Raw genomic sequence first — 14,986 nt, forward strand, 5'->3', positions numbered from 1 at the left:
AGGGTTTTAAAAGAATGCCCGGATGTGCGCATTGATAGGTCGTTGCTCTCTCTATTTGTAACAGCTGATCATTTGTTGTTGTTCACTTCATTCTAACAATTGGGGTTGTGATTGAATCGGATGTGTCAGCTCAATCAGGTCAGTAAACACGGGATCCTTGCGTTGTGAGTATCGATGAACGGTAGGTTCAATTCAGGTGTATTTCACGCCATTGAGCGGTTGCTCAAGTTGCGACATCGTACTCTAGTATATTTGTTTATCAGCGGTTAGACAGATTGTGAACCCGACATGAAATCTACTACACGTCACTCTGAACTCACGCGACACGACTGACGTTGCCACGCAAACACTTATGGAGTATGGGGAATGTGATTGGCACTTGAATCCAAACAACAGAACAGATCTTGACATTGGCGGACGTTCATTTCCTGGACCTGTACAGTGTTGTGGTCTTCACGCTTTTAGACGACAAAGTCAAACTATTGTCACCCTTCACAAATGTAACCGGCATTTTCCACAAAATTAAGTATGAAAATATGGTTTCTGACATTTTGAGTGGAGGGGCGACATATGTCATCAATGTTGAGAAATTTAACTTCTGTCAGATACCGGAAATATTAATTACCTGTTTTTTAATATAAGTATTTTCATTTTACCAGTCCTGGTTGTAACTCTGCATGTCTGTTGTTTCTTGCTCTACGGTACCCTAGAAACACTGTCCCTCAACTTGGTGCTCACAGAAACAACAATGTCACTATCTGAAATGCTGAAATGGATGCAGCATTGTTCAACATTATATATATATATGACTTCATAAAAGATTATATTATTACTCAAACTAACTTAATACTAACCTGAAATTATACATGCATGTTTGAAATAGAATAAAATATTGCTTTATTACAAACTTAACCATTTCACCACCAGTTCCCTCTTTTCATCACAAATTCACAAAATAGTCCCGTTTATAGTCTGCACTTTCCTTCAGAAGATTGGGGGAAACAATGAAAATTGACTCACATTTTGTCTGTTGGTTCCAAAATTGGAATTCATTTCCAGAAATATTGAAAAATATAAAAAAAAAAGTACTGACAGATTTGGGCAAGAAAGTCTGGTGGTGAAAGAGTTAACCAAAATCAAACAATTTTGTATGTTTCTACACATGAAATAAAAAACGATTTGTCACAGGTTGTTTTCCATGGTTACTGATGAGTGTCCATGGTGTGCTGTAACATTGTTACATATTAGCAAGAACACTGATATTTGTACACATGTACACGTGAGGTGGGGGTGATTCATTGACTGTTCACAAAAACAGGACTTAAGTGCATGTATTATGATCCATATAGATATCAGCCTGTATATTCAGGTATTTGACCTTCAGACTGTGTCTAATGTCATGTCTATATAAACCTTGTAAAGGTGAAATCTTGTTTATCATTGTTTCTATTCATACATTTGTAGCGTGATTACACCGACTAGACTTCCAATACGTATACGCAGCAACCAAACTTCCAATACTAAACAGTAAGTTTGTAACACTTTTAGTTCTGTAATATGTTTTTGTAACTGATCGAAAATAGTTGTGAGTTTTACTTTGCATACCATGTCTGTGAGGAACTGGCAGAAATATTGTGCAAACTTGGCTGCCGTAGCTCATTTGACTGTAGTCTTGGTTTTATTATTGTAGTCCGTCCACTAAATCATCATGGCATGTACATAATAAACATAAATTTTTTTGCATATAAATAATAAATCTATAATAATAATGATTATAGTTTATTTCTCTTGAAGTTGAAAGATGAATGACATCATGACATCAGATGTGACGCCGCAAAGATGCCTCCGATTCATCACATACCTTGCTCCAAGTGTTCCAATTGAATTCTTTCAAACTCTGACGTATTATTTAGAAGAGAAACTGAACATAGCGTCCTTTCTAATGTATGAAAGTCGATGGTCTGGTCCAAATCCAGATGCAGTTGATCCTTTCACTCTCAATATAGCTGATGTTGGTAAGCTTCATAGGTTGTGTTTGAGTCACAGTCTGCTCATTACTATTGATATTATATACGACCAAGCTGCTATTAACAATTATATTAACTACTATTACGAAGATCGATAATGTGACATTATTTATAAAACTAGTGTGGATTTTGGTGGATAATCATTTTGAACAAAGATGCAATGATTTCAATAACATTAGTACATTTGATTTTTGTGACCATGGATTTAGTGTCATGAATTAGTTTTCGCGTATCTGTTGACCGACTTAATTAGTTGATTATTAGCTGAATTGCTGTGTTATGTCTGTCATCGTTTAGGCAGGCAAGGTCCTGGACGGAACTTGGCACAGTGATCTGAATATTGAATATCTGAATATTGCATCTATACCAGTGTAATGTCTGGACATTGCATCTGTACCAGTGTAATATCCGGATATTGCATCCATACCAGTGTAATATTTGGTCCGTGGATATTGCATCTATACCAGTGTAATATCTGGATATCGCATCCATACCAGTATAATATCTGGATATTGCATCCATACCAGTGTAATATCTGAATATTGCATCCATACCAGTGTAATATCTGGATATTGCATCCATACCAGTGTAATATCTGGATATTGCATCCATACCAGTGTAATATCTGGATATTGCATGTATACCAGTGTAATATCTGGATATTGCATTCATACCAGTGTAATATCTGGATATTGCATCCATACCAGTGTAATATCTGGATATTGCATCTATACCAGTGTAATATCTGAATATTGTATCTATACCAGTGTTGTATTATCTGGATATTGCATCCATACCAGTGCTATATCTGGATATTGCATCCATACCAGTGTAATATCTGAATATTGCATCTATACCAGTGTAATATCTGGATATTGCATCCATACCAGTGTAATATCTGGATATTGCATCCATACCAGTGTAATATCTGGATATTGCATCCATACCAGTGTAATATCTGGATATTGCATCCATACCAGTGTAATATCTGGATATTGCATCCATACCAGTGTAATATCTGGATATTGCATCCATACCAGTGTAATATCTGGATATTGCATCTATACCAGTGTAATATCTGGATATTGCATCCATACCAGTGTAATATCTGGATATTGCATCTATACCAGTGTAATATCTGAATATTGCATCTATACCAGTGTAATATCTGAATATTGCATCTATACCAGTGTAATATCTGGAAATTGCATCCATACCAGTGTAATATCTGAATATTGCTTCTATACCAGTGTAATATCTGAATATTTCTTCTATACCAGTATAATATCTGAATATTGCTTCTATACCAGTGTAATATCTGAATATTGCATCCATACCAGTGTAATACATGTATCTGAATATTGCATCCATACCAGTGTAATATCTGGATATTGCATCCATACCAGTGTAATATCTGGATATTGCATCTATACCAGTGTAATATCTGAATATTGCTTCTATACCAGTGTAATATCTGAATATTGCATCCATACCAGTGTAATATCTGAATATTGCTTCTATACCAGTGTAATATCTGAATATTGCATCCATACCAGTGTAATATCTGGATGTTGCATCCATACCAGTGTAATATCTGGATATTGCATCTATACCAGTGTAATATCTGAATATTGCATCCATACCAGTGTAATATCTGGATATTGCATCCATATCAGTGTCATATCTGGATATTGCATCCATACCAGTGTAATATCTGGATATTGCATCCATACCAGTATATTATCTGGATATTGCATCCATACCAGTGTAATATCTGGATATTGCATCCATACCAGTGTAATATCTGGATATTGCATCTATACCAGTGTAATATCTGGATATTGCATCCATACCAGTGTAATATCTGGATATTGCTTCCATACCAGTGTAATATCTGGATGTTGCATCCATACCAGTGTAATATCTGGATATTGCATCCATACCAGTGTAATATCTGGATATTGCATCCATACCAGTGTAATATCTGGATATTGCATCCATACCAGTGTAATATCTGGATATTGCATCCATACCAGTGTAATATCTGGATATTGCATCTATACCAGTGTACTATCTGAATATTGCATCCATACCAGTGTAATATCTGCATATTGCTTCTATACCAGTGTAATATCTGCATATTGCATCTATACCAGTGTAATATCTGGATATTGCATCCATATCAGTGTAATATCTGGATATTGCATATATACCAGTGTAATATCTGAATATTGCATCCATACCAGTGTTATATTATCTGGATATTGCATCTATACCAGTGTAATATCTGCATATTGCATCCATACCAGTGTAATATCTGGATATTGCATCCATACCAGTGTAATATCTGGATATTGCATCCATACCAGTGTAATATCTGAATATTGCATCTATACCAGTGTAATATCTGAATATTGCATCTATACCAGTGTAATATCTGAATATTGCATCTATACCAGTGTAATATCTGAATATTGCATCTATACAGTGTAATATCTGGATATTGCATCCATACCAGTGTTATATTATCTGGATATTGCATCTATACCAGTGTAATATCTGCATATTGCATCCATACCAGTGTAATATCTGAATATTGCTTCTATACCAGTGTAATATCTGAATATTGCATCCATACCAGTGTAATATCTGGATGTTGCATCCATACCAGTGTAATATCTGGATATTGCATCTATACCAATGTAATATCTGGATATTGCTTTTATACCAGTGTAATATCTGACTGTTGCATCCATACCAGTGTAATATCTGGATGTTGCATCCATACCAGTGTAATATCTGGATATTGCATCTATACCAGTGTAATATCTGAATATTGCATCCATACCAGTGTAATATCTGGATATTGCATCCATATCAGTGTAATATCTGGATATTGCATCCATACCAGTGTAATATCTGGATATTGCATCCATACCAGTGTAATATCTGGATATTGCATCTATACCAGTGTAATATCTGAATATTGTATCTATACCAGTGTTGTATTATCTGGATATTGCATCCATACCAGTGCTATATCTGGATATTGCATCCATACCAGTGTAATATCTGAATATTGCATCTATACCAGTGTAATATCTGGATATTGCATCCATACCAGTGTAATATCTGGATATTGCATCCATACCAGTGTAATATCTGGATATTGCATCCATACCAGTGTAATATCTGGATATTGCATCCATACCAGTGTAATATCTGGATATTGCATCCATACCAGTGTAATATCTGGATATTGCATCTATACCAGTGTAATATCTGGATATTGCATCCATACCAGTGTAATATCTGGATATTGCATCTATACCAGTGTAATATCTGAATATTGCATCTATACCAGTGTAATATCTGAATATTGCATCTATACCAGTGTAATATCTGGAAATTGCATCCATACCAGTGTAATATCTGAATATTGCTTCTATACCAGTGTAATATCTGAATATTGCTTCTATACCAGTGTAATATCTGAATATTACATCCATACCAGTGTAATACATGTATCTGAATATTGCATCCATACCAGTGTAATATCTGGATATTGCATCCATACCAGTGTAATATCTGGATATTGCATCTATACCAGTGTAATATCTGAATATTGCTTCTATACCAGTGTAATATCTGAATATTGCATCCATACCAGTGTAATATCTGGATATTGCATCTATACCAGTGTAATATCTGAATATTGCATCCATACCAGTGTAATATCTGGATGTTGCATCCATACCAGTGTAATATCTGCATATTGCATCTATACCAGTGTAATATCTGGATATTGCATCCATATCAGTGTAATATCTGGATATTGCATATATACCAGTGTAATATCTGAATATTGCATCCATACCAGTGTTATATTATCTGGATATTGCATCTATACCAGTGTAATATCTGCATATTGCATCCATACCAGTGTAATATCTGGATATTGCATCCATACCAGTGTAATATCTGGATATTGCATCCATACCAGTGTAATATCTGGATATTGCATCCATACCAGTGTAATATCTGGATATTGCATCCATACCAGTGTAATATCTGGATATTGCATCCATACCAGTGTAATATCTGGATATTGCATCCATACCAGTGTAATATCTGGATATTGCATCTATACCAGTGTAATATCTGGATATTGCATCCATACCAGTGTAATATCTGGATATTGCATCTATACCAGTGTAATATCTGGATATTGCATCCATACCAGTGTTATATTATCTGGATATTGCATCTATACCAGTGTAATATCTGCATATTGCATCCATACCAGTGTAATATCTGGATATTGCATCCATACCAGTGTAATATCTGGATATTGCATCCATACCAGTGTAATATCAGAATATTGCATCTATACCAGTGTAATATCTGAATATTGCATCTATACCAGTGTAATATCTGAATATTGCATCTATACCAGTGTAATATCTGGATATTGCATCCATACCAGTGTAATATCTGAATATTGCTTCTATACCAGAGTAATATCTGAATATTTCTTCTATACCAGTATAATATCTGAATATTGCTTCTATACCAGTGTAATATCTGAATATTGCATCCATACCAGTGTAATATCTGAATATTGCATCCATACCAGTGTAATATCTGGATATTGCATCTATACCAGTGTAATATCTGAATATTTCTTCTATACCAGTATAATATCTGAATATTGCTTCTATACCAGTGTAATATCTGAATATTGTATCCATACCAGTGTAATATCTGAATATTGCTTCTATACCAGTGTAATATCTGAATATTGCATCCATACCAGTGTAATATCTGAATATTGCTTCTATACCAGTGTAATATCTGAATATTGCATCCATACCAGTGTAATATCTGGATGTTGCATCCATACCAGTGTAATATCTGGATATTGCATCTATACCAATGTAATATCTGGATATTGCTTTTATACCAGTGTAATATCTGGATGTTGCATCCATACCAGTGTAATATCTGGATATTGCATCTATACCAGTGTAATATCTGATTATTGCATCCATACCAGTGTAATATCTGAATATTGCATCCATACCAGTGTAATATCTGGATGTTGCATCCATACCAGTGTAATATCTGGATATTGCATCTATACCAATGTAATATCTGGATATTGCTTTTATACCAGTGTAATATCTGACTGTTGCATCCATACCAGTGTAATATCTGGATGTTGCATCCATACCAGTGTAATATCTGGATATTGCATCTATACCAGTGTAATATCTGAATATTGCATCCATACCAGTGTAATATCTGGATATTGCATCCATATCAGTGTAATATCTGGATATTGCATCCATACCAGTGTAATATGTGGACATTGCATCCATACCAGTATAATATCTGGATATTGCATCCATACCAGTGTAATATCTGGATATTGCATCTATACCAGTGTAATATCTGGATATTGCATCAATACCAGTGTAATATCTGAATATTGCATTCATACCAGTGTAATATCTGAATATTGCTTCTATACCAGTGTAATATCTGAATATTGCATCCATACCAGTGTAATATCTGAATATTGCTTCTATACCAGTGTAATATCTGGATATTGCATCCATACCAGTGTAATATCTGGATATTGCATCCATACCAGTGTAATATCTGGATATTGCATCCATACCAGTGTAATATCTGGATATTGCATCCATACCAGTGTAATATCTGGATATTGCATCTATGCCAGTGTAATATCTGAATATTGCATCCATACCAGTGTAATATCTGAATATTGCTTCTATACCAGTGTAATATCTGGATATTGCATCCATACCAGTGTAATATCTGGATATTGCATCCATACCAGTGTAATATCTGGATATTGCATCTATACCAGTGTCATATCTGGATATTGCTTAAGCACTGGTGTAATATCTGGATATTGCATCAGCACCAGTGCCTGTGCCATCTTGAAACAAAGTCATTACTCTTGTCAATTTTAGATACTGTCTTAAATGATTCCTATATATTTATAGAAAGCATTACCAATACAATCAGTTGTACGTGATTGGTCAGTACAATCTCTAGATTCAGTTTATGTGTTGTAAGCCAGATGTTGTACTCATGTTTTTCAATCATTAAGATATTGAACTTGAACTTTTGGCCTTTGTATCATTAAATATATCATCCTACCCTATGACCTGCTGATGCTACAGCATTACCTGAATATTTTATTTTAGGGACAAAGCTATCCTGACTATTCAACTGCAATACCTTGAGTTAACAGTAAATTTGTTAATTATTACAGGTTTTATTTGCAGTACATCATTTATGCAGTTATTGCATGATAAGAAAGCACCAGTTGAGTTGCTACCAGTTGGTCCAGTTTACATGCATCCTAGAGCACAGGGTAGACCTGTTTACTTCTCTGATGTCATTGTACATAAAGATAACAAGTAAGATTTATCTAGTGTTATCTTGCAAGAGCCACAGCACTGTCATGCATAGCCTCACAAATTTATATGTTGCAATAATAATCTCTAAACCACTTAAAGTTTGTTGATTTGTTGTGCAATACATTTTGTACATGTTCCAATTTCATGTAAACAAACAATTTAGTTTACACACGTTGCGTACGTCGCTATTAGTCCCATATCAAACAGGATTCAGCGTGATGACCACCGACCTTTAAATGTAGCAACATTGATAAAACACTTGAAAATAAATATGTATATGATTCTGATATTCTCTAAACGTTACTAAGCATTCCACTATACATGTACCAACCTATGTATCATCTGAAAGCTTATATGGGCGAATGATGTAGAGCTTATGTCGTACCAATGTTTTTGTGAGGAATTTCCTGATGTCTAATTTGTGCTTTTTTGACTGTTCCGACTATTGAAAGCACTGTTTTTTAAGCTATTTCAGTAACGCAAATGACTTGTGCATTGCATAGGACATTTGTAACATTGTAGCCTAGATGATTGCAGTGTGAGTTTCAATTTTTCATTGTCTTCTAAAATATTCTACAGCAACAGATTGTTGGTAACATTTTTGTAGTTATTTGGTTGTACTTAGTAAACAAAGGCAAATTAAAAAAATAAACAAGATAAACTTTGCTTATGATATCCTGTATTTGCTTATATCTAAGCTTTCAGATGATATATAGGTTGTTATAGTAGCATGCTTAGTAACTTTTAGAGAATATTTGAATCACAGATTAGTTTTTAACACATTTATTATTCATTAAAAGAACACAATTTATAAGATATGGTGTTGAAGCCCAGATAAAAAAATCCATGTTTCTGTTCGTTGAACATGTCAGTTACCGGTATATACATTTAACAAAATTTTATTTTTTTTGGTCATAATTTCTGAAAACAAATTTTTATGAAAGATCAAAATAATTGCATCTTTTTAGCTCCGCTGTCGACTCAAATACTTAATTGATATGTTATCTGTTTATCTAGCTTATTACATTATTCATTGATGTACATTGTATTCTAATGTTTTGTTTGATTTCAATTTCAGAGAAAAATTCAAAGAATTTGTAAACTTGAGAGGATGTAAATGGGCTTATAATGATGCTCATTCATTGAGTGGTTGCTACACATCACTGAGAAAATTAAAGCAGATGGGAGAAAGTGCAAGCTTTTTTGGACACACAGTACACTCTGGTATACAATTTGGTTCTATTAGTTATTGTTTAGTTTATTTGTTTTTGAATCAGTCGGCTTTCCAAAAGCCCTCTATAATGAATGCATAAGTCAATAAACTCTACTCATGGTCAGGTATTTACTATAAATGCGATTGGGTGATTGAGCATTGTCAGTCATTTAGGAGGTCACATGATTATGGGAATTTACCAGCATGCTGCATTTAAACTGGCCAATGAGTGGAGAGTATTTTACTTCCAAGGGTTCAGATATAACGGTCTAGTACAGTGTAGCAATGAGGTTGTGTCATTGGTCGTTTGAAAATGTTTGATATCAAATACTTATACATGTAGAAGTTTGCATATAAATCAACAATATTCAATGTTTGTTCCCATGATTTATTCACAATAACTATACTGAACATGTTTTCACTCATGTGAGAGTGGTTGACTCTCGAATCGCTAACCACTGCATGTATAAATGTTTTCACTCATGTGAGAGTACTTGACTCTCAAATCGCTAACCACTGCATGTATAAATGTTTTCACTCATGTAAGAGTGGTTGACTCTCGAATCGCTAACCACTGCATGTATAAATGTTTTCACTCATGTGAGAGTGGTTGACTCTTGAATCGCTAACCACTGCATGTATAAATATTTTCACTCATGTGAGAGTGGTTGACTCTCGAATCGCTAACCACTGCATGTATAAATGTTTTCACTCATGTGAGAGTACTTGACTCCCTAATCGCTAACCACTGCATGTATAAATGTTTTCACTCATGTGAGAGTGGTTGACTCTCGAATCGCTAACCACTGCATGTATAAATGTTTTCACTCATGTGAGAGTGGTTGACTCTTGAATCGCTAACCACTGCATGTATAAATATTTTCACTCATGTAAGAGTGGTTGACTCTTGAATCGCTAACCACTGCATGTATAAATGTTTTCACTCATGTAAGAGTGGTTGACTCTCGAATCGCTAACCACTGCATGTATAAATGTTTTCACTCATGTGAGAGTGGTTGACTCTTGAATCGCTAACCACTGCATGTATAAATATTTTCACTCATGTGAGAGTGGTTGACTCTTGAATCGCTAACCACTGCATGTATAAATGTTTTCACTCATGTAAGAGTGGTTGACTCTCGAATCGCTAACCACTGCATGTATAAATGTTTTCACTCATGTGAGAGTGGTTGACTCTTGAATCGCTAACCACTGCATGTATAAATATTTTCACTCATGTGAGAGTGGTTGACTCTTGAATCGCTAACCACTGCATGTATAAATGTTTTCACTCATGTGAGAGTGGTTGACTCTTGAATCGCTAACCACTGCATGTATAAATGTTTTCACTCATGTGAGAGTGGTTGACTCTCGAATCGCTAACCACTGCATGTATAAATATATTTTTTTCGTGGTATTATAATTGAAATAAAGGAACTCGCACTGCCCATTATTACATGATAAAAGGGCTCACATAGGGGGATTTTCACTTAAGGTAAAAGCCTACTCATAAATGCAAATACCCATAATTTATTCATTTTGCAATAAATTTTACTTTACAGGCAATATAACGATATTGACTTTAAAAAAGTTGGGGTCACCACCTTAATTTTCGAGAAATTATTGGTTGTATTTTAGTGGATAGTGGCCATTTTGACAGTTTTATAACGCTTATAGGTTCCTATGGTAATGATATTGTGTCATATCTCAAATTGTAGACTGGTGATATAAGCTGAACAGATCATATATTGTTACTGATAGGATATTGTTGTTTTAAATTATTTCAAAAATCCGGGTTTTGAAAAATGTAGAAAATTGCAATTTTTTCGTTAACATTGTGCTCTATGGAATTGTTCTAAAAATAGCGATTTTTGAAAAATATTAAGATACATCACTGTAACACACATTCTTTATTCACTTAATACATGTTTACATGGCTAATATACAACTACTATGAGTCAATCTCTGTTGCTATTTCTTGATAGGTGCTCACGTTAACTCCATCAAATTGGTCTTAGACCAGACTGTAGATGCAGCTGCTGTTGATAGTAATTGTTTAGCTATACAAATGAAGATGAATCCGGAGTTAGCACAAAACATCCATGTCTTGGAATCCTTTGGACCACTGCCAATTTATCCTATTGCAGTTAATGCTAATCTGCCAGGTAAGTATGTCCTCTAGTGGCTATATACTATAATTTGTTTTTTTACCTTGATTTCGTTGCATTGTGAACGTCATCATGCAAATTGTAGGTTTCACTCCATTAATTAATAAATCACACAGCATGAGATCACAGTCGGTTTAGTTTATTAAAAAAACAAATTGTTGAAATGTTTAATGCACCTAACTTCAATGCTTATTTACCACTACACAGAATAACCAACTGACCCACTACAACCCCTCCTCCCACCAAATAAACGTAATAACTTTCATTTTTGCTTGCAAACATCTATAAATTTAGAAGTAACATTTTTGATCTGTACATGCTGTTTGAAGAAGACATCTGAGAAAGTCAGTAGTTTGCAGGTATTTGACATGGTTACAATGTAAAGATACTGTACAAAATGATATTATTAATGTAGAAAAACAACATACCCAAATGATGTCCTAATTCATAGTTAGGGAAATTTACACACAAAAAAATACATCACTATCATTCAAAGCAATGACTGACAAACAATAAAAAAGAACAAAACCATCCAAGTACACATCGATAATACAATTACCGTAGTATGATTATATATGAATCTCACTGTATACATGACATGATGTCCAGTATTTCAAAAAGAGTGGACATATCCTGCTTCATATACTCGATATATCATTCTCAATCAAATCAAATTGTTTCTGTTTGAAACCCAATGTGTACACCAGACAGTTGACATCTGAGATCATCAGTGTTATCATATCTAAGCTTAACTTGTAATATCTAGCCATAAAACATTTTAAATGTTAAGACCAGTCTTGAAAAGCCTTACTTCAATAAGTTTGGGCTAAAGAAGACCGTTCTGTATATGTACTACAGTCAGTATGTGTATCTGTGCTTCTGTTTCAGATAAGTTAAAAAAAGACATTGCCAAAGCTCTGCTTGAAATGCATGCAGATATCAAATGGAGTCCCAAACTAAACCAATTCCTGGTGTCACGTTTTGTTGAAGTCAGTTTGGATAATTATAAAAAAGAAGAAGAGCTACGGAATGACGTCAGCGGTGTGTCCATGGATCGCAATGTTTATTATTAGTCACAGATTTATTGTCTTGTTTCCTTAGAAATGATCTACTTAAACAGACTATTTGTGGGGTTTTGGTGAGTGGGATGTACTCTGACACAGAAACCCATAATAATGGTCTTTTGTTGTCGCAATATGTTGAAGTGAATTACAGAATGTGTCCCTTTAATATTCAAACACTGATATTCCATATATGAACTTTAAATGTGAATTGATGTATATGTATGACATGTGGAAAAAAAGTATTGTGAGTTAATGTGGTTTTCTACTGTTTTCTTCTCAAAGTACAACTTTTTAAGCCTGTAATTTGTACTGATAAGGGTTGTATTGGATATGAACCAGTACAAACTCAATAATATTTGGAAGTAAAAAATGATGGCGCCAAAAGGTTTCAAAAGTTGATACAAATTCAGTGCAATTAGATGAGTATGGTTCTGTTATCGTTATGTGTTTAGTGTTGGAGGTGAATAAACTATTTTGACACAAGTATGTAAAACAGCGTTTATAGAAATTACACTGTATTGACAACCAAGTGTATTTGTATGTGAATACGGTTGGTTGAGTGCAGGGTATTTACTGGTGTAAGTGAAATTAATAAATTATTACCCATACTTAGCTAACAGATTGGGGTAGATTTTCGTGTAATCAATGTGAAGTCATAAAATTGCTACTTTGTTATTAATTGTAACATTAGCAATAATAAATGTATATATTGGCTATGATGTCCATCCAATTGTATCAGATTTTTTTTTCAGGGAGATATTCTTCAAAGTTTATTTTTTATTGTTATTGTTGGTGGGACATATGAGCATGTATTTTTATTGTGCTTGTTTCCATTTTTAATGCAGTGTGAATCTCAATTTCAGTGTATTTACTTTAGTATGCCCATGGTGCTTTCAACACACACACAGACATGTGTATATATATATATATATATATATATATGAAATAGCAAATGTTTCTACTGTGACAACAAAGCAATTTCATTTAGCAATTTTGGTGCTCGCAATATGAACTGAAACTTGTCCTTCTCATTCCCCTTGTTCAAATGACATAGTCATCTCCTGCACTCCACCATTAAGGTAGAAGCCTACTCATAATTTTTGAGAAAGTCGGTCATAAATCAAAGACAATGTTCACTGGTTTATTGTGTAAAATCATGGAGCTATTGTTTCATGACACTATGAAATAGCATTCTTTTGTGTGTTCCAGTGACATTTTGGAAAACTTGTCCTAATATTTTTCAAAAATATTTTAAAATAATTCAGTAGAGCAAAATGTTTTTTTTTTTTAAAACCCAGATTTTTGAAATAATTAAGGACAACAAAAAGTACCCCATCATTAACAATATATGATTTTTTCAGCCTATGTCACCAGGGAACAATTTGAGTTATGACACAATATCTACCATAGGATCCTATTGTAAAATTGTTATAATACTGTCAAAATGGCCACTATACACTATTACAACCATCATTTTCTCGAAAATTAAGCTGGTGACCCCCAACTTTTTTTAAGTCAACATCTTTATAATGTCTGGAAGTACAATTTATTGGAAAATGAATAAATTCTGGGTATTTGCATTAATGAGTAGGCTACTACTTTAGTGAGTGCTGCCCTCTAAGTTTGAGATTTTTCTTCTATTTGTGTATGTGTATGTAGTGATTTTAATGAGTGGGGTATATGATCCCAATAATTTCATTTTACAGTAATAAACTACGCACAAATGTAAACTTTGTATTAAGCTTCAGATTAAATATGTATTTGTAAGTACATAAATATTATAAATCACATATGACATATTAAAATATATGATATTTAAGTTTTTGAGTGAGATGATTTATTTTGTGTTTGTTTACAATGTTTTTACCCTAAGTAAAAAAGTAATTGTCTGAATGAATCCAGGAACAGAGGGTGCTGCAGAAAAAAAAATAGTAGAATTCATAACAGTGTCTTATTCTAGATTCTTGCATTGCAGCTCTAACTACTGCACTTGCCTTACTTCTGTCTAATGTCATGGTTAATGACACAAACTGGCCAGAAACAGAGTCAAATGAATCCA

The 14,986-nt window shown here is 33.9% G+C and overlaps 1 protein-coding gene across 3 annotated transcripts; it reads left to right on the forward strand.

Moving 5' to 3' along the window:
• Positions 1-37: 37 nt before the first annotated feature.
• LOC102805827 (uncharacterized) lies at positions 38-14,746 on the forward strand. Of its 3 annotated transcripts, none has more exons than XM_085491654.1 (7): positions 38-138; positions 1,465-1,527; positions 1,795-2,015; positions 8,335-8,482; positions 9,561-9,706; positions 11,681-11,860; positions 12,752-14,746. In XM_085491654.1, exons 3-7 carry the CDS (start codon positions 1,802-1,804, stop codon positions 12,934-12,936), a joined length of 873 nt encoding a protein of 290 aa, XP_085347780.1. In that variant the 5' UTR covers positions 38-138; positions 1,465-1,527; positions 1,795-1,801; the 3' UTR covers positions 12,937-14,746. The 3 variants fall into 3 exon arrangements, with proteins under 3 accessions (XP_085347780.1, XP_085347781.1, XP_085347782.1); XM_085491655.1 differs by having other exon boundaries at positions 46-181; XM_085491656.1 differs by lacking the exon at positions 38-138 and adding an exon at positions 145-164.
• The last annotated feature ends 240 nt before the right edge of the window (positions 14,747-14,986 follow it).

Source organism: Saccoglossus kowalevskii, chromosome 16 (genome assembly GCF_978046115.1).
Source record: "Saccoglossus kowalevskii chromosome 16, keSacKowa6.1, whole genome shotgun sequence".
NCBI classification, from domain to species: domain Eukaryota; kingdom Metazoa; phylum Hemichordata; class Enteropneusta; family Harrimaniidae; genus Saccoglossus; species Saccoglossus kowalevskii.